This window comes from Neofelis nebulosa, chromosome 2 (genome assembly GCF_028018385.1).
Source record: "Neofelis nebulosa isolate mNeoNeb1 chromosome 2, mNeoNeb1.pri, whole genome shotgun sequence".
NCBI classification, from domain to species: Eukaryota; Metazoa; Chordata; class Mammalia; order Carnivora; family Felidae; genus Neofelis; species Neofelis nebulosa.
Genome location: NC_080783.1, coordinates 124,015,158 through 124,035,662, shown reverse-complemented (window position 1 = coordinate 124,035,662; position 20,505 = coordinate 124,015,158). Strand labels below are relative to the sequence as shown.

The 20,505-nt window shown below is 37.6% G+C and overlaps 1 protein-coding gene across 4 annotated transcripts in view; it reads right to left on the bottom strand.

The window, feature by feature from the left end:
- Window positions 1-20,505, bottom strand: part of CSDE1 (cold shock domain containing E1) — a 38,886-nt gene that overhangs the window by 2,100 nt on the left and 16,281 nt on the right. For 3 of the 4 annotated variants that reach the window (XM_058716123.1, XM_058716126.1, XM_058716124.1), the window contains 16 exons: window positions 19,280-19,478; window positions 17,902-18,011; window positions 17,409-17,501; window positions 16,693-16,790; window positions 13,395-13,476; window positions 12,914-13,042; window positions 12,679-12,804; window positions 11,610-11,822; window positions 9,878-10,018; window positions 9,630-9,794; window positions 7,216-7,323; window positions 6,449-6,624; window positions 5,779-5,891; window positions 4,540-4,659; window positions 1,557-1,735; window positions 680-843 (listed from right to left, as the gene is read on the bottom strand). In XM_058716123.1, the coding sequence (XP_058572106.1) occupies window positions 680-843; window positions 1,557-1,735; window positions 4,540-4,659; window positions 5,779-5,891; window positions 6,449-6,624; window positions 7,216-7,323; window positions 9,630-9,794; window positions 9,878-10,018; window positions 11,610-11,822; window positions 12,679-12,804; window positions 12,914-13,042; window positions 13,395-13,476; window positions 16,693-16,790; window positions 17,409-17,501; window positions 17,902-18,011; window positions 19,280-19,478 (2,216 nt within the window). The remainder of the gene's footprint in view (window positions 1-679; window positions 844-1,556; window positions 1,736-4,539; window positions 4,660-5,778; window positions 5,892-6,448; window positions 6,625-7,215; window positions 7,324-9,629; window positions 9,795-9,877; window positions 10,019-11,609; window positions 11,823-12,678; window positions 12,805-12,913; window positions 13,043-13,394; window positions 13,477-16,692; window positions 16,791-17,408; window positions 17,502-17,901; window positions 18,012-19,279; window positions 19,479-20,505) is intronic. The other variant, XM_058716125.1, reaches the window with a different exon arrangement.

Genomic DNA, 20,505 nt, shown 5'->3' with positions numbered 1-20,505 from the left:
CAAAACGAGGTAATAAGATGTGAGAAACCTTAGACAAGTTAAATATGAAGTATTTCAAGAGACTCCCAGCTCCTCTCATGATATTACAGATTAAAAAAAATTTTTTATAGCACAGAGAAAGCACTGCTAAACTATAAAATTAGAATTTTAAGTAGCATATAAATAACTTAATGGAAGAAAAAGCTAAGCAGAATCCTTGAAGAATAAGGACTACATAATCTTATTATAAGTTCTATTACATAGAATGTACCCAATTAATGTTTCATTAGGCCAGATTTGTAAGACTAAAATTTAGAAAATGAAGGCCAGAGGTAAAAAAGACACAATAGGGGTGTCTCGGTTGGTTAAGTGTCTGACTTCAGCTCAGCTCAGGTCATGATCTCATGGTTGGAGTTCGAGCTCTGTATCGGGCTCTCTGCTGTCAGTGCATGGAGATCCTCAATCTCCCTCTATGCCCCTCCCCCACTTGTACTCTTTCAAAAAAAAAAAAAAATCAAACATATTAAAAAAAAAACCAAAAACAACCCCCCCCCCCCACACACAGGAAAGATCAAAATAGCCAGAAAGTAGCAGGATAAAAAGAGAAGCAATGAAAAGTGAAGAAGTGTGATTAAACCAGAGTTTATGAAAGTTTAAAGACAGTCCAGGGAATTTACCAATCCAACAACAACAAACTCACCAGACTCGCCAAACATTACAAGCACTGCACTTGCCAGTGCGCTGATTAAGAATCACTGAGAATTCCACCTCATCTCCAGCCTGTAGCTCAATGCCATCTTGAACTTCTTTCACATGGAAGAAGAGCTTCTTGCTATCTCCTACTTCATAGTTAATGAAGCCAAACTGAGGGGGGTGGGGGGAGGGAAAAATAAAAAAAGACAGTAACTAAAAACAGGACATACTACAGAGGGGAAAAGTACCTCACTGTGAATGAAGCACAACACCTAACTAGAAGGGAATTTATTAAACATGGTATTAATGCTGATACTCCAGTTTAATTGCTCATGCTATAATGTAACAGCATATGGGTCTGAAAAACTTGTCAAGAAATGTATCTTTGAAATCACTGCCATTCAATCTATCATAGCCTGTCTGAAACAAAGGTTGCCTGTGTCTTCATATAGTATATGAAGTTTTTGAATTAAGCAAAATCACACTGAGATTTCAATATGAGGAATAGTTTTGTTTGCCCTAAACTTATCTTATGAACACCTTTACATATGCTTTCGTTCTTTGTGTGGTCTGCAAAAGAAGTCCCGAGCTCAAGCATACAAAATCCTAGTCTTTCTATTCTGAAAAATCTCATTCCGAACTTATTTCCCCTGTCATGTAATGTTATCAATAGCACTCTTAACTTTCTTTTTGCTCATATCACCATTTTTTTCCTTTTCATGTCATATTCTTCATATTTTTACAAGCTACCTCAAATCAATGAAAAAAGTAGAAATGAGTACTGATGGTTCTCCCTTGGCTGAAAAAATTTCAAGCTTTTGGTTACCACTTGTGTACCAACTCATAAAAGGATCAAATTCAGATCCAGAGATAATACCACTTACCTGATCTTTCACACACTCCACTGTGGCCCTACGCAGGGGTGTGATGTTATAGGCCATAGTCTGTGCATTTTGGCCCAGAACACACAACTGGAACTTGACACTTTCCCCTTTCTGCAGGCAATCTCCTTTGTTGGCCATCCCAACTATGCCAAATGGATAGACTTCACCTTTCATATCCCCTGTAACGAGAGACAGGTATAAAGTCTAAAAACTAATAGTTCAGAATGATCCTATGCTGATGGCCATAAGTTTATAGATAAGTTGCTAAGAATGTATTCTTACCTAAGAAAAATGTTTTAATACCTGAGAACTCCTACCTTAAAGCTTCAATGAAATATTACCAAGAAAACAAATGAGAACTTGTAGTAGTACTTTACTAGCTAATGAACAGTTTTAAACCATCCTTACAAAATTAAAAGGAACACTGGCACTCAACCTCATTACCTAAATATGTGGGCATTTTAAGCAGAATGGGTTGCTAGCATGATCCTCTGAATGAATTATCTTCTTCCCCAGTTCACAGTATGAGCCAACCAGTCAAAAATATTTCTGACCCATACTCAACTGGGCATTAAACGAGCCAGGCAGAGGCAAAAACAATGTGGATAAATTTCCTTGGCATTCTAATCTCTTTTCTTTGTTCTGATTATGACTCCCTCAAACCAACAGGCACTTTCTCCTAGTTCAGAGCTCAGCATACTTTCTGAAAAGACAGTAAATATTTTAGACTTATAAATCATCCTATTTCTGTCACATCCACTCAACTTTGCTGTTGTAGTGGGAAAGCAACCAAACACAAGATGTAAACTACGGCCATAGCTGTTTTAAGAAAACTTTACTTACAGAAACAAACCACCCTGTTTGCTGAGCTCTGCCCTAGACTAAAATATTGGCTGGAGAGGAGTGCAGGCTAGGAATAAGAACTGTGCCAAAGGTTCAGTTGCTTATCATATCAGTTCATCTGAACGGGAAGCCACTGAATCAACAAAGGTGAAGAGGAGAAAAAAACATCAGGTGGAAGTGGAAGCTTCAGAACTGGAAATGCTTTTAACAATTCTTTTAATGATTATAAGGTGTAAGGGAAGGTTTTCCTTTCAAACATACAGGAACCACAAACTTTTGAGGATACACTTCCAACAAAGTCATACACAAGCATTCTCTAGAGACAGCTGGTCTGATTCAGTTTTTATTAAAGCAGTCATTTATTAAACATTTACAGATTCATATTTAATCATTCTAGAATCTTCTCAAAGAAATTACCCTCATTTTAAAGATGAAGAAACTAAGCTAGGAGAGATTTAAGTAATTTGTCCAAAGTTATACAGGTAGAAGTGGAAGAGGTGGTGTTCAGATCTAGGCCTTGCCCTACTTCAAAGTGTTCCTGAATGAAAGAGCTGTTCTCACTATCAAGTGGGAAAATGTATCCTGTCTAGTCTCAAAACCCTCTAAGGTCTATTAGAGTTCAGAAAAGTTTCCTTTCCCACAAAATCACTGCTTGACTATATCCTAGAGCTAGAGTTGAAGAGTAAGTGGATTGGGGGTTGGGAACACAAAAAGAAGTCAAAGTGAAATGTTACAGATGAAGTACTGCAAAGGTGAGTAAGTTGCCCAGTCCCCATGGCCCTTTTAGGAGTATGGTGTAATCATGTCATTCATTTAAAATACTGATTTGCAAAAGACCAGATTTGTACTGAATGATTTTTAAAAAATAGTGTGTTTAACCACCAGGGTCAGTTATAAGATGAGAAAGCAGAACAAAGGAAGTTTATTTTAAAATTAATTTGAATTAGATCTGAATCAACTAAAGGAGTGATTTATTGAAATAAAAGACTGATTTGCTGGGGCGCCTGGGTGGCTCAGTCGGTTAAGCGGCCGACTTCGGCTCAGGTCATGATCTTGTGGTCCGTGAGTTCGAGCCCCACGTCGGGCTTTGTGCTGACAGCTCGGAACCTGGAGCCTGTTTCAGATTCTGTGTCTCCCTCTCTCTCTGACTCTCCCCCATTCATGCTCTGTCTCTGTCTCAAAAATAAATAAGCATTTAAAAAAAAAAAAAAAAAAAAGACTGATTTGCTATAAAATCTATTCCTATCTGGAGGTGTGTGTGTTGGGGAGAACTGGATGTACTCCGATTCTATGTAAAGCGGAAACTCCTAAGGGTCTCATACAAGGAGCATGTATGTTATCAAGGTTCATTTCTTTCTCTCAAATGACCTGTTCTTCCCCACTTTATGCCCTCTGACTCCTAGATAACACAAGATTTATTCTCTTAAGTCAAGCTATCATCTTTGGTTGGAAATTCAAACCCTCTTCTCATCAACCCCATCATTATGGTAATTTAGCTCTACTAATCATCAGTGGTCCTTACTATCATTCCTATTGCAAACTTATTTTATGAACAAAGTTGTCTTTTGGTACTAATTGTTGGGATGACACCAGAAATCAGGGAGTTACTGAAGATGGGGAGAAAAAAGCAGTAAATGAAAAATATAGAGAGCCATGGCCCAGAAACAGGTAGTAGGATCCATATGGAACCCTAGCTATTAAGAAATAAATATAGGACATTTACAGAAAGCAAAATATTTATAGAACTGAATTGGCTACTAGGAAAATTTGTTAATACTGATGTAAATAATTACAGAATAATACAAGAAAACTGTAAAGTTGTACTAAATGCAGCCAACTGTAAATATCTGATTATCATCCAACATTAGATGAGTACTTTTTAGTGTGAGATTTTGTTCTCAGTCTATTTCAGTATAACTCAGTTGCTCACATAATAGTCATTTGTTCACAACATAAACCCAGGGTGATGATCATAAAAACCAAGGGTTGAGGGGGAGGATAGGAAGAGGCACTTTTCCTTAATTTCAGTTTCTAAGGAGTCTGAAAGCGACTGCGACAAACACCACCACATTTTAAAATGTTCCAAGTGCTCATGTAAAGGTAAAACAAATTTTAAACAATCTGATAGGGCTGCTCTTACCTTCCTCCACAATCTCAATCATTCCTTGGTACTCAGTCTGTGTTGGATCAACACTCCTCAAGGGGCGAATGACTTTACCAGAGTAGATGGTGGGATCAGCTTCCTCAGTAATGCCATTCACTACAAAGCAAAAGCATGTATACTTCTTATTCAACAATTTTAACTCTATTCCACAGGAAAAAAGCAAAAATCATCAGAACAAATGTTAACAGAGGGTTGCTGGCTGGTCTGCTACTCTTGAACTATTGCTAAATTATCATGAAAATAATGTTAATTTGGGGGTGCCAGGGTAGCTCAGTAGGTTCAGCATTGGGCTTCAGCTCAGGTCGTGAGCTCATCAAGGTTCATGGGTTCAAGCCCTACATCGGGCTCTGTGCTGACAGCTCAGAGCCTGGAGCCTGCTGCAGATTCTTTGTCTCCCTGTCTCTCTCTGGCCCTCCCCTGCTCACACTGTCTCTCTCTCTAATCTCTAAATCTCTAAAATGCAACCCCAACACTTATACACTTCCCTTTATTTTAAGCTCAATATGTTAGTAATATATATTACTATCTTTCTAAGCCCAAAATTTTACTCATCTTGCTTGCCTATAAATACAAACTAAAAAATAAACTCAACAAAGGCAGGTTTCTTGCCTTTGATTTCTTCACTGCTGTATCCCCAGTACTTAAAACACAGCATGTGCTTAGATATTTATTGAAATGAAATGAACGTTCTTGGCTGTCATTTCTCTAGGTCTCACCATGAGGAAGTATTATTTGAGGAGTTGAGATCAAAGTCAAAAGTTGCGGGTTTTTTTTTTTTTTTAAGTTAGAGATCCTAAACAGCAACCATTTCAAGTTCCCATTATTTTTCTCATTCTTCTCCAAAACAGCGTCCTCGAAGAATGCCTCTTTCCCCATTCCCATGGATATTTACATCTTAGGGTTATTTTTTAAGAAATAGGTAATGAATTGAAAATAAAGTGAATGATCTAAACTATCTATCTAGTGGTTCTCAAACTTTAGCATACGTCAGAATCACCTAAAGGATTTGTTAAAACAGAATGCCCATCCTAAGTTTAGTAGCTCTGGGATGGGGTCAAAGAACTTGTATTTCTTCTAAGTGGCCAGGTGATGCTACTGTACCTGGGTATCATACCTGGGGGACCACTAATCTTGGGTTTTTGCTTCCTCTCCCATGCTGTCTCTCATCTCCCACCAAAAGCCTAGACTAAATAAGTAGAAATCACAATTCATTACCTGAGTGTGTTTTGTTCACTTTTTCTGCACTGACTTTGTTGCCTTTGCCTTTGGACAAGCTATACTCGACCATGTCCCCCAGTTCCAAGCTATCGACATCACCAGAGAACTCACTGGGAAGAAAGGAAACATCTGAATCAGCAATCACCACAAACATCAACAGTAGCAAATAAATTTACTTCTTCTGTAACAATATTCATGGTGTGCTTACTTATGCTGGATACTGTTTGGAGCACATTATAGGCAGTGACTCATTTAATCCTCAGAAACACCCAATGAAAAGGCACCATTATCTCCAGCTTCAAGACAATGAAACTAAAATACTAGGAGGTTAATTAGGTGGCAGAGTCAGGATTCAAACCTGAACCATCTAAGAGCCCATGCCCTTAACTGACACATATTAAATGTACAACTCTCTGGTAGCAACATAGAAGACAGTATTCTTTTACTGAAGCAGAAGGTTCTTGCCCAATGTTCAAAGCAGGTACAGGCCTTTATCTTCTGGCCACATGTTCCCTATACACATGATTAACTTCTGTTTATATAGTGCCATAATTTTACCAATATGAAATTTGGAATTACAAAATATATAACCACCCGATACTAAATGTTTTCGAACAAAACCAAACAATGGATAGTAAGCTCTAAGTTCCTAAAAGGCATTCCTCACCTGTAATGGAAAAAGATTTCCTTATCATGATTAGCTGTTTCAATAAATCCAAAATTATCCTTCAGAGTTGCCACATAACCCAAGAGCCTCTTGGAGTTGGAATTACGACCTAAAAGTCGAACACAAGTTGCAATCTGCTGTCCAGGCCTCTGTTTGTCACTAATACTAAATTCAACCTGTGAAAAATAAGGACACTCCTATTTAATATCATGTCTTTCCCACACCAAGCTCCTTACCTTAGGACCTACAACTTCCCACTCCAAATATCCTTTGTGTTAAATACTCTCATGGAAGAGATTTTCACCAAAACTAACACTTTTAGGTCTCATTCACACTTTTCATAAGGGGATCAAGTTTTGTTCTCCAGTGTGTATTCCTTATAGATTCTCAATTTCTCTAAAGCAGGGCTATCAGAAAACCAGACATAGTGAGGAGAAAAATGCACAGCAATATAAAATCTTGGGTATGATTTTACTTTGATAATGTTTCAGCAACTGGTTTAGCTTATAATAAGTTAATTGACTTAGGCAGATCTTCTCTAGTGCTTACTGACTCCTCAGAAAGCTTTTAACAAAGGGCGTCTTAGACCCTATTCTGAATAAGCTGCTTGTAAATGGGAAGACGTTCTTATATTAAACTCGTAAACACACAATTTTTTTTAGCAAACCTTGGTAAGATTAAAAAAAAAACCCCAAAGACATTTTGCAGGACTTATGATGAAGATGACAACCTTTAACTCTCCTCTCAAATAAGCAGAATTATCTTGCCTTATCTCCTATTTGAGGAGAAGTAGATCCTTCCACATCCTTGGCTTGAAAAGCAATAGTCAATTTCACCCCACAATCATCATAGGCAATAACACCATCCTCAGCCTCCTACAAAATAGGATACAATGAAAAGAATCAAGAACAAAAAGGCAATAAGCAGTTAGTTTTTAGACCCTGGAGCTAAAGAATTGGCACAGCTGTACAAATGTCCTATTCTGGGGTTCCCTAACAGTAACCAATTTTTCATATGAATAAAAGATAGTCTTACCTTAAACCCAGGACTGATTCAACATACTGTAATTGGGTCTTTTAGTTCCGAGAATCTACTTTTTATTATTGAGGAGGGAAAGCTTACTGAAAATTTATAACACACCCATTCTATACTTCTCATAGCCAGCCAAAAATTAAACTGAGCATGTATTTAAAAAATTTTTTTTAAGTTTATTTATTTTTGACAGAGACAGAGTGCGAGCATGAACTGGGGAGGGGGAGAGAGAGAGAGGGAGACACAGAATCCGAAGCAGGCTCCAGGCTCCAAGCTGTCAGCACAAAGCCTGACGCACAGCTCAAACTCACAAACCGTGCGATCATGACCTGGGCCGAAGTCAGACGCTTAACGGACTGAGCCACCCAGAAGCCCCAAGCATGTATTTTTAATAAACAGAAATTCTATAGGGCAAGAAGCTTTTTGTATCACCTATTTTGAATCTCCCATAGTACCTTACAGTGTTTTGTATGAGAGTGTATTTACCAATGCACGAAAATTTAATTCGGTAGAGGATCTAGCACAGTTCAGAGCATTTGATATTCAATGCTTCCAGAATTTAAAACATTGTTGATTACCAGAAAGATTCACTCGTCAAAAGTCTAAGAAATTTCTGGTATACCATACAGAATCATACTGTAAATGACACTGTTCAACTACCTCACAAATTACACCACTTTTACGGTTTCAACTATACAAAACCAATTAATTTCTACTCTTCTACCATTCATATTCCTTACTGTAATACACTGTTATAAATAAGCGTGATGACAGAAGGACTTACTAGGGTCCAGTGTTGATCTAAGAAGAACAGAACAATAAAAGGGCAGGAAAAGTCTCATTCAAAGGCTGTCTTGATCAACTCAGTTTTGTCAAAGCCATTTGGGAAGCAGGGCATTCTAAGAGCTTTTTAAAAACCATTAAAAACAAGCCCCTCTGATTTTCTTTTATTTTTATTATTGTTAAATGCAGCATTTGTGAAATTCCTACTATGGGCCTGGCCTTGTTCACCATAACAGGAGACTATGATTTTTTCAGTTTAAAAACTGAAGCTCAGAAGTGATTTCCTAAGCTACAAAGTAAATAGTAAGCAAGATGTTGTTCCAGTTCTCTCAGGATGCTAAGTAGCCATTTAAAAAATTACATTACCTTCCAATATCTCCCACACGTACCTGCTGCTCTTGTCTAGACCCATGATATCTGCTCCCAGTTCAAGGTCTACCTAAACTCATTTCGTATCAGGCCTCTTCATCTTTTGTCTTTCTCCACCCCCATCTAGGGCTCATACTATGCCATTTCTTCCTGAAGTGCGTATCTGATGTCACTTTCCACAAATCTTCTGAGTATAGAACAAAGTCTAAATTCGCTAGAGTAGCAATTGAACCTTCTCCATCTAGCTGTATCCTGATTTTTCATCTTATTTCCCCTATTCTACCCACCAAAGAAAAACCCTATCTTCCTGTTTAACTACTCAGTGCTTTCTAAAGAAACCCTGAATTTTTCTCATTTGTACCTCTATTCTGTGAGGAATGTTCTTTCTTCATGTATACCCACCTATTAAGTGTCAGTGCCTTAGTGATACCATCCCAGATCCTGCCACATTAGAATTTATTTTCGCCACAGTGCTCTCACTGATCTTTTATGGCAATATTTTATATTTTGTATGAATTACCTGCTTCTATACAACTCTCAATTTATTATTTACTTGAGAGCAAAAGCCACGTTAGACATCATTCTATCTCTATTCTGTGGACTATTCAAAATGGAGTCCACACAAAGTTGGAAGTTTTAAACTGCTTGGGAAGATCAGTACTATCATTTTAGATGAGCAGTCTCATTGGGGATTAGGGGATGTCTTGCAGGATATGGCAACAGTTTCGGCTGTCACACAGAGGGAGAAGAGAGATACTGATCTCTAGTGGGTAAAGGTCAGGGATGCTGCTTAACATCCCACAATCCACAGAACAGCCCCCCCACCCCCCAAGTCATAATGTGGAGATTAAAAACCTTCTTTCAGATCAGTTCACTGTTAATGTTACAGAGAATTCCAAAAGAGACAATACTTCATTCCATTACTGTGTGGACAGTGGTTTCCTTGAAAGAGAGGAATAAAGAGCTACACAAATCATTTTGATCATGTAAAACTTACCTTTTCTTTGCCTTTATTTGGGCTAGTGGTTTTAGGATTAGAGAAAGTGGCTTCTTTTTCTACAGTGCCCAGAAAACGATGATCTGAATGGGAATGGAACGAAACCGTGCCCTTGGGAAGCTTTTTAATCCTAATAGCATGATTTCTTTGGGCAGAGAGCATATCCTACAAATGATAAACAAAAGTAACTTTAAACTGAAAAAGGAAGCATCAAGAAACCATCCCATTCTTTCTCAAAAAGTACTCACAGGAACCACAGTAAACTCTACTTCATCTGCAATATGGAGCTGATTCCCATCCAGAATTTCACTGAAGTGGAAGAACATACGAGCATCACGATCCACACACTTGATGAAACCAAATCCATCTCTCATGGCAGCAATTACACCCTGAAATCCAGATAATATTTTCATTGGCTGCGAAGCTTGCCAAGAAAACAATACTCAATTTTGGAGGCATCAAGTTAAACTCATTAGGAATTCTCTGAATTAATGACTCAAAATCTGTACCCACTTTTTAATTTTTCTATTTAAATACAAACTCATTGCTTTCAGTAAATTAAATTCTAAGCCACTGTCTGAGATGCTACCCCCCGGTCAGCATGCATAGAAAAAACTATCACATCTGAGTGTTAACACATGCACACAATATACTCCTTTTCATTCTCAAATTTGTGAACTTGGTATTATTACCCTGTATTGCAAGATGAGGAAATCGAGGCTGAAGTTAAGCAGTTTGTTCAAAGCACACAGCTAATAAGTGGTAGAAAACAAAGATTCTAAATCTATGGATCCTAAGGCCCAAGCTTTATGACAACATCTAGAAATTTTAAAAATCTACACAAATACTTCAAATACTTCCAAAGTCAACTAAAGGGAACTTTTTTTTTGGTCTCAATCTCAAAAATTTTTATGTGAGTTTAGGTGCAGGAAAGGCTTAAGATTAAGGTCTGAAGAATAAACAAAATATACGAAATCCTTTCCTCATTTTTCCCCCTTACTAACTAAATTATCAGCTTTGTAAGGGCAATTACATCCAGAGTTAGCTGGCACATGGCAGGTACTCAGAAGTTTACTGAAACAATTATTATCAACCTACCAATGACTTACATGTTGCATATTTATTTGTATTATTACTGACGACTATTCTATAACCAGTTTTGAATATAGCATAAATAATATCCTGACATTTAATCTTTGGCTAAATCTTGATGGCAGCCAAGCTACTTGACAATGTAGTCTATACTGTCAAGCAAAATAGACCCTACCTGAGAAGCTTTTTGTTTAAAACACACACACACACTCACCATTCATTTGGTTCTCAAAATTTATCAAACAAGTATCAAACAAGATCAGTTCTCCAAAGATAAAGGTTCTAAGTCCCAAGAAACTTAAATTTTCATTGAATGTACCCAGTTCCATTGACCGCACGGAGATATACCACTCATGTTACGATCCCAACAGAACTATAAATTACATCTGAGGCAGTTAATTTATGAAAACAGAGCTTATAAAACATGTTTGGGAAACATTTCTGGTGCAGGTCACTTCTGGACATATACCCACTGAAAAGAATTTGCAAATTCCTGCTGTAAAAGCCAAAAATCCAAAACCTACTTAACCTTATCGAGTGTTTACTAAACATGGAACAGTTTGGGAAGATCTGTTTTCTACAACGAAAGACTTGAATTTTCTCAGTCTTCATATTTAAGGTCCACAAAGTAACGGACTCTCAAAAGATCTTAGAATTCCTCCTGTACACATTTCCATTCTGAAACTTTTTCACATCTGTTTCAAGATAACTGGCAGAGTCAGTTACCAAACCCAGACTGACTGAAATATCTGTGTTCTTAGTCACTTCACAAGGAAGCTGCCCCAAGTCATCATTAACTTAAATGCTTTTCAGTACAGCATTACAAATTTGAATATAATATTAGGCCCCCATACTGAATACAAATATCTAATAATATCCAACACTTACCATCTCTCTGGCTTCATTAGTGAACTGAAACGTATTTGATAGAACTTCTATGTTGGTTGCTCGTTCTAATTTGTCACGTCGGTCTGTTGAAATATTAAACCTAACATGGTCGCCTTCCAGCAGGGTCACCTTGGATTTTGTATCTTTGTCTCCAAAAGGAAGCTCTTTAGGAATCACAAAATCAACTTTGATGCGTCCTGGCAATGGGTCATTCTGATGAGAAGGAAAAACTATTTTAGCTGGAGATTTCTCATCCTTCCTAGTTCTAAGTCAAACAAGAAGAACACACAGCAAACCCATGTTATTTATAATAAACAGTTCCCTACAGGGAAAAAAAATGTTGACAACATAAGCCCAATTTGCAAACTTTGTGTTCTGTGGTCACATGATAAAATCACAACACTGCAGTTAAGATCCTGCACTCTGACAGAGATATTTTATTTAAGGAAAAGAATTTGTCTTTTAGGTTTCACATTTCTTTAGCAATGACGCCAGCAGTCTCCTCTCCTCACCTTACCTCCCACATAAAAGAAACAAACTGGTGGAGGAGGAGGGGGAGGAGGTGGGAGAGAACCCCAATAAATGCATACCTAAAATGGTTTTTCCCAATTTAACCAGCATTTCTTTTGTCCCTTTCTCCTTATCACCCAGTACAAAACAAAACCTATTCATGGACATATCAATCACTGGTCCCTCGTTTAGCTTAATTATATATATCAAGAAATATTTGGGGTGCCTGGGTGGCTCAGTCGGTTAAGCGTGTGACTTCAGCTCAGGTCATGATCTCACAGCTCATGGGTTCGAGCCCTGTGTTGGGCTCTGTGCTGACATCTCAGAGCCTGGGGCCTGCTTTGGATTCTGCGTCCTTCTCTCACTCTGCCCCCCGCCACCCCCCCGCTCATGCTCTTTCTCGCTCAAGAATAAATAAATGTTAAAAAATAAATAAATAAAAAGAGAAATATTTAATTGTTCCACCACCATAAAATTATATTAATTGAATAAAATTTCTGTATATCAAACTGTTCTACTGATGAGACAATAGAAAACTCTTCTGAAAAAGACTATTTACCTGGTTTTTACTGGGTACTTTTGGGATTACTTTGGTTACAGTTCCTTCAAAATGTTCAATGCTGATATCTTCAAAAATGACTGTTCCTTGAGGCAATAGTCTGACATCTGTTGCAACTTCTTTACCCTAAATCAGAAGGGGGGAGGAGATCATATAATTTTAAGTGTTTCCTAAAAATGTAATTCACTACTGACCTTAAAAGAAGGCCGAAGATCAAGTTAGTCAACTATCTTACATTTCTGTCCTTGATTGTGAATTCCACGTCATCTCCAGGCTGTAAGGTTTCTAAGTCACCCTTAAATTCACTATAGTGAAAGAATATCTCTTTTACGATATCACCTCTTTCAATAAAGCCAAACGCCTCCTAAAGACAAACAAGCAAAACCCAAAAAAATAATAGGAACATTAGGTACTATTCAGTGTACATATTTATGATTACAATTTACAGTCAATAAGCCTTGTTGTAAAATTATACTGCCCTGGAAACAATATATTTGGCTAGGTCTAATATTAACAGTATCAATTACATGGCCCATTGTAAAGAAAATATGAATTAGTAACCAAGAAATTTTAAAAGATTACTTTTGACATTACCAGTGAAATATTTTTAAAAGGAAGACAAAGAAAAGAAAGAACCAAAGGCTTGGGTTTGAAGTATGGACTGAAAGTAGTCAAAGAACAAAAACCTCAAATTTTTCACATTTGAGGACACTTACCTTCATGGCACAAACTACTCCCTGACAGCGGGCTTGCTTCTTTTTCAACAGCATAATGTTACGAGCACTTACAGCACCAGTACTAGAAAGGAATAATTGGGTGGGGGTGGAGGGATCAAAAAGGGGTAAAAAAAAAAAAAAATGCATTGGCTTGGTTAGATATGAGGAATCTAGAGAAACAATTAGTTTTCTGAGAGCTCAATTTTATGTCAACACAAAGAGCAAATATAAAGTTTTTGACACATGATCCTTTTCACATGGCTTCATATGCAAAGGATTTTTGCTCAAATTCTCTAGCCTTCTAAATTGGGCACACACATATATATCATTTTTCTCTTAGAATCTTAAAAGAGTATCACAGATACCCTATGCTTTTCTATTACAACAAAAGAAAGTCATAAGCTGAATGCAACCAAATAGGGTAATCTAAAGTCTTAGGAAGGTCATTTATTGGGTAAACATTTGAGTATCTTGTGCCGCAAACTAAAGGTACTGGGGATATAGAGATGGATACGGAATGGTCCCTGTTTGCAACGAATGCTGAATTTACTAGCTATCCTATCAATGATTTCTGATTAAACAGCCATAAAAGAAGGCTGAATAAATGTGATTAAATGAGAAATTTCCTATGCTTTAAAAACAAAAACAAACAAACATAAAAGACATTCACCTTCATTGAAACCCATTAGACCCTACATGTTGTTATCCTGTCCTCATCTTTGAGCAGGAAAATGTAAATTTGATTTCATTTTAAACATGGTGCAGGCTATTGGCGTAGTTGTTTTAACAAAAGGTGAAGACTAAGTAAATTCTTCACGGACAAACTGTCACCCAATTGGGGTTTTTATTTCAAAAATTTAACAGACTGGGGCGCCTGGGTGGCGCAGTCGGTTAAGCGTCCGACTTCAGCCAGGTCACGATCTCGCGGTCCGTGAGTTTGAGCCCCGCGTCAGGCTCTGGGCTGATGGCTCGGAGCCTGGAGCCTGTTTCCGATTCTGTGTCTCTCTCTCTCTCTGCCCCTCCCCCGTTCATGCTCTGTCTCTCTCTCTGTCCCAAAAATAAATAAAAAATGTTGAAAAAAAAAAAATTTATAAAAAAAAAAAAAAAAAAAAAATTAACAGACTAATGAAGACAGTGGAAAATATACTATTTGTCTTTGCAACTTACTACAGTGAAAGACTTTAGAGCCAGACTGGGGTTCAAAGACCTGCTATTTACAGGCTGTATCACTTTAGGCAAGTTACTTTATGAGAACATACTCTGTGTTACAGATGAAGACACTGATCAGGTGAAGCTGTTCTCAGAAGTAACAATTATATACATTTAGTACAAGTGCTTGGCATACAGGAACTTAATAAATTATCCCCTAGATTCCTATCTAAGATCAAATGGAGGGCTTTAGACTGAAACTATTAATATACCCACCAACTCAATCTGATTCCTTTTAGTCTGACAAGAGGTAAGATTCAGGGCTAATAATTCTGCACATGCTCTTGAGACTTTGCTTTCTCTACACTATTGTAAAGTGCATTCCTAGCATTTTTTCCAACTTCCTACTTTTAACTTCCTTCTGTGCTTGTACAAAAATAATTATCCCTAGGCTTTCTTTCTTTTTTAAAGCCTATTTTTCAGAGGGGGGGGAAGGAGGGAGGGAGGGAGGGAGGGAGGGAGAGAGAGAGAGAGAGAGAGGGAGAGGGAGAGGGAGAGGGAGAGAAAGAGAAAAAGAGGAAGGGAGGGAGGGGCAGAGAGAGGGAGAAAGAACCCCAAGCAGGCTCTGGTGTTGTCAGTGCAGAGCCTGATGTGGGGCTCGAACCCACAACCATGAGATCATGACCTAAGCCAAAATCAAGAGTCAGACGCTTAACTGATGGAGCCACCCAGGTGCCCCTTATCCTTAAGCTTTCTTAACTACACTTTCCTTAACTGCTCATACTGATGAATTCAACAGCTGTATATCCTGTCCATTAAGCTTGTTTCAGACTTCTACATGCAACTACATATTTATGATCTTCACCTACATAAAATGTCAAAACAAGGGGAGCCTGGTTTGGCTCAGTTGGTTGAGGGCCCAACTTCAGCTCAGGTCATGAATTCACGATTCATGAGTTTGAGCCCCACATCAGGCTCGTTGCTCTCTGCGCAGTCTGCTTCGGATCCTCTGTCCACTCCTCCCCATTGCCCCTCCCCTCCCCTGCTCACTTCTTGCTCTCTCAAAAACGAATAAACGTTTAAAAAAATGCCAAAATAAGTATAATTCTTCTCCCACATTTAGTACTTTCTGCTGTATCTTGTGGTTAATGACATCATCTGTCCAGTAGCCAGAAAAGTGGCATTTGGAACTCTCCTTTCCTTAATTCCAATATACACCTCTATCTAATCAATGGCTTGACTTCTCCACCTAACCACCCTTGGCCTATGCATATAGTAGACACTGATCTTGCATATTAACTCTCAAGTCACTGCTTCTAGTCTAGCATATACCTACCCTTCAAAAGTCTACCATCTCCACCACTTCAATGATCTAAACCAATCACACCTCCATCTCTGCTCCTACCCTGCCACGCCCGCCCCCCCCCCCCCCGCCCCCCCACCCAATTTAAAATCCCTCCAGAGTCCTAGGACTTTGGGATAAAGCTCAAACTTCATCTTCCTATGATCCAATCAATTCAATCAAACTCAAAACTTTTGGCCATTTCCTCAAAATTATACTTCTACTCAGAATGCTATTCCCCGCCCCCCCATCTCCCTGGTGACTTTACACCATTTCCCTCAAAACTTCTCTTTAGCACTGCGAAACTTTCACTGACTTCTAGAACAGCTCCTTGAAAGCTCAGACCATAACTTTAATTATATTCCTATTTTTGACAGCTGCACAGTGCCCATCATAGAATAGACCCTCAAATGCTTAGCTGATGAAAAGTTTAAAAGACCATGAAGGGGAACCTGGGTGGCTCACTCAGTTGAGCGTCTGACTTTGGCTCGGGTCATGATCTCACGGTTTGTGGGTTCGGGCCCCCCCATCAGGCTCTGTGCTGACAGCTCAGAGCCTGGAGCCTGATTCGGATTCTGTGTCTCCCTCTCTCTGCCCCTCCCCTGCTTGTGTTTTCTCTCTCTCTCTCAAAAATAAATAAACATTAAAAAAAAAAAAGATCATGAAAATTATCATTAAAATTATCCAAATCTACAAGTTAGGCTTTCAACGTACTTCAATTTTCTTCTCCTTGGGGGGAGGGGGAGGACACACAAACAAAAGAAACAAAACAAAAACTCCCAACTTAAGTGGAAAAAAAGAACTTACTGTTTATTGTTATCAATTACAAAGTTTATTTTATCTCCGGTTTCCAGCTGAACGTTCCCTTCGACATCTTCAGGGGTGTAAGTCAGATAAAACACTTCCTGTGAATTAATAAGTTGTTATTACTATACTGGCAGGATGCATATTCTCTGTATACTGTGATTTATTTTGTTAAATACCTCTTAAACTGGCATTTTAAACCAAATGTCTTAACAATGCTTTATGACAAGTACATTGTTTTATTCATATAAACACACACTTCCCCTCCATGATGCTGATGACTTCTGCGAGTCCACAGCTGAGCAGCAATCCAACTTCAAAAAGCTTACACACGTGGAAGCATTTGCCCAGAGACTGTAGTTACATTTCAAAAAAACAATTTTTATGTAAGGCATTCCAAACAAAAAAGATGGAGTTAGTGCTTAAAAAGAACCAGAAAAAAGATCCCCTCCCACAACCCCCAAAAATTCGAGTAAAAGGAACATTTTACCTTAATGTTCTAACTAAGGTCACACTTGGGCAAGCTAAGACACTTGGAAGTCCTAAGGATTTTTTTCCTTTTAAAGTTTTTGATTATGCTGCACTCGAAGTCTCTTAGAAACCAAATTTAAAACTGAATTTATCAACTGCAGCTTACGTTTTCTATTTTGAATTTTAAAGTACGCTTATAGATCACATGGTGGATCAGGCAAAGGTTTAAGAAAAATACACAAGTTTACCCCATTACGTTCGTAGCATACACTCCCTGTTGGACTCTGACCCGGGGCAGCTGGAGATTTACTCTCTAAGTTGTGAGGAACAGCGCACACAACCTACCAGTCAAAAAAAAAAAAATTTCCATTGCTAATCATTTCAGGAGCAGCACTGTGCAATATTAACTGAATTTTAATATCCTCTATACTATACATAGGGATGCATTTTAATATGATCCACAAGAGGATGTCATGCTGCCAAGTTTCAAACTTACAGTACATAAGCTGACTGTAAGTGTAGTCTTAGGGTTATATGTAAAAACCCAAATTGAGTCTTGACCATATTTTATTTCAGGTCAAGAAATGCCAGTGCTTCTGTTAGAATTTTAAGATAGTAATCTTTATATACTATAGCTCTCTTGCGTGCAAACTGAGGAGATGGGGAGAATCTTCCTTTTCTAATGTGAAAGATATGCAAATGCAGGGCCCTAAGAAAACACAAAGCATCAAAGCCACTAACTTGTCCATTCATTCGTTCTTCAGGGAGGATTTCTGGTTTTATCTTCACCAGTTTAACAGCAATGGGTTTCCCAGTCCGCCGGTCAGATGATACTTCAAATTCAACATCATCTAAAATAAAGTATTTGTATGTGTTGGACTAATTTTGGCAAAATGGTACTTCACTTTCAAGCCAAACTTAATGTAGCATTTGAGATGTTTTAGACAAGTGATTTCTCAAAGTGCAGTTCCTGGATCAGCAGCAGCAGCAGCACATTACCTGGTAGCTTAGCGGAAATGCAAAGTCCTGGGCCCCACCCCACTTCAGACCTATTGAAAGACAAACTCTAGGCACCAGGTACAGCAATTTGTTTTGACAAGCCTTCCAGGTTATTCTGATACATACTAATGCTTCAGAACCACTGTTTTATTCTAAGATAGCAACGTCTTAGTTTTCACATTTAACAAATACTGAAAATGAGGCGATATAAAGCTTATGACCTTTGGCAACTTTTCTTCTTTCTTAAGCTTCTCTGTATCTCAGTTTCCTCATCTGCAAAGTAAGGATTAACCAAAATAATGTTCTTGCAGGGTTTAGAGTATTTGGTATGCCAAATATGCATGTTAACTACTGCTCTTTTTTCCCAAAGATACTTAAAAAAAAAAAAACAAAAAAAAACAAAAAAAAAACCACACCGAGGGGGTGCCTGGGTGGTTGAATCTAAGTGTCTGACTTCGGCTCAGGTCATGATCTCCTGGTTTCTGAGTTCAAGCCCTGCATCAGGCTCTCTGCTGTAGGCGCAGAGCCTGCTTTGGATCCTCTGTCCCCCTCCACTTTGCCCCTCCTCTGCTCATGCTCCCTCACTCTCTCTCAAAAATAAATAAAAACATTAAAAAAACTGTAATAAAATCTTTAAACACACACACCTTGACACCTTGTAACTTCAGTCTTCCAATAAGCCATACATTTTCACATGTGAAAGTAATTTCTATGGTGTCAGCCAAGATGAATAGTTCAAGTGGTGACACTGTAGGATTTATTTTTTTCAGGTACTACCAAAATTAGTACTTAATAAAATAGTCAAAACTAACACTATAAAAGTCTAATATTTTCATTGGCTTAAAATCTAATATACAGCTAAAGTCATTATTATGGGGGAGAACAATTAGATCTTCCAAGTATCTATTTAAAAAATATTCAAAGATATCTTTAAGTCAATTAGTCCTTTATCCCTCAAAAAGACAACACCACAAGAGAAATCAGGATTCTGTTAGTTTACAGAGATACATTTCAGTAACTGGGACAATTAAAAGGCCAATAGAACACTGTCACGAGCAAGATGATATGCAAGAGAAATCTGTGATTAGTTTTTTAAAAAGAATAGTCAATGACAGATTACCTCCTACTTTTAAGTCCTGCAGGTTGCCATTATACTGTGAACAGTGGAAGAAAAGTCTAGCTTGACGTTCTGAACACTGAATAAATCCATAAGAGGTTAGCAGTTTTTCAATAACCCCAGTTTCACGCAGTGCTGCTGAAGTACCATTGGGGTACCCATTGTGTCCATTGTTATGGAGAAGGTTTGGATCAAAGCTCATCTGTTTTAAGAAGAAAAAGAACTTAATATATTCAGATCTGTACATTAAAGCATTTTATGATTAACAAATCACTAAATTTTTAATATAAACAAGCAAAGAAAATAAAGATAAAATCGGTAAAGCAAAGTTTATGGGATTTTATTATTGAAATGTTAGTTTAGCTAATAAAATATTTCAGAAGAAATAATTCCATTTATTTTAAGGAACTGCCCCAATTTATGGTAGAATTTTCACTTACCAGACAAATAGGATTTCTGGAGTTTAGTGTTAAGGTAAAGCAACTACGTTAAGTATAAGCTGCCTTTATGTTAACTTCAAATTACTACTAAAACAATAATTTCAGAACAAAGGTAACTGATATTCAAGGGATGGCAACCCAGACTACCAAAACACTTCTTTAAGAAATTTGCTAACACCTACTTTAAAACTTAAATAGAAATCAACACTATTAGGTAAGCCATGCACCCAAAGGCAATTACTTAAATTAGTAGAGATGAAAACAAAACAAACTTTGTATGCAATACTTATTTCAAACTACAAAATATTAGAGTAATGCAACAGATTCTTCAGTGAAAGATAACCCTTAGAAAACAGGATTTTTCTAAGACAGAAGTACATGACAACAAAAACTCTTCAAATCTAAAAATGTTTTAATCATTTCACAGTATATTTAAAGAAATCTTTTCACCCGTTTCAGATGCTGATAAAATCTCTAAATATTGTCATTTGCTTCTACAATCAGGTAAAACAAAGGAAAACATTCTTTAGTGAAAAGAGCTATTTAAATATAATGCAATGGAACATGTTAGATCATCAAATACAGTCTATCACACTGGAGATTTCATTTTGCCTTATTTGAGTAAAACCATAAAAACAAATTATTAATGTAAGTGATGGATAAAAGAGGAAAAATCCCTAGGAGAGATTAGGTCTATAACTGATTTACTATGACAGCAACATATCCACATCTTTACTGGTTTTAGACTCTTCCATTGAAAATTTGACTTATTAAGAAGCATTTTCATTT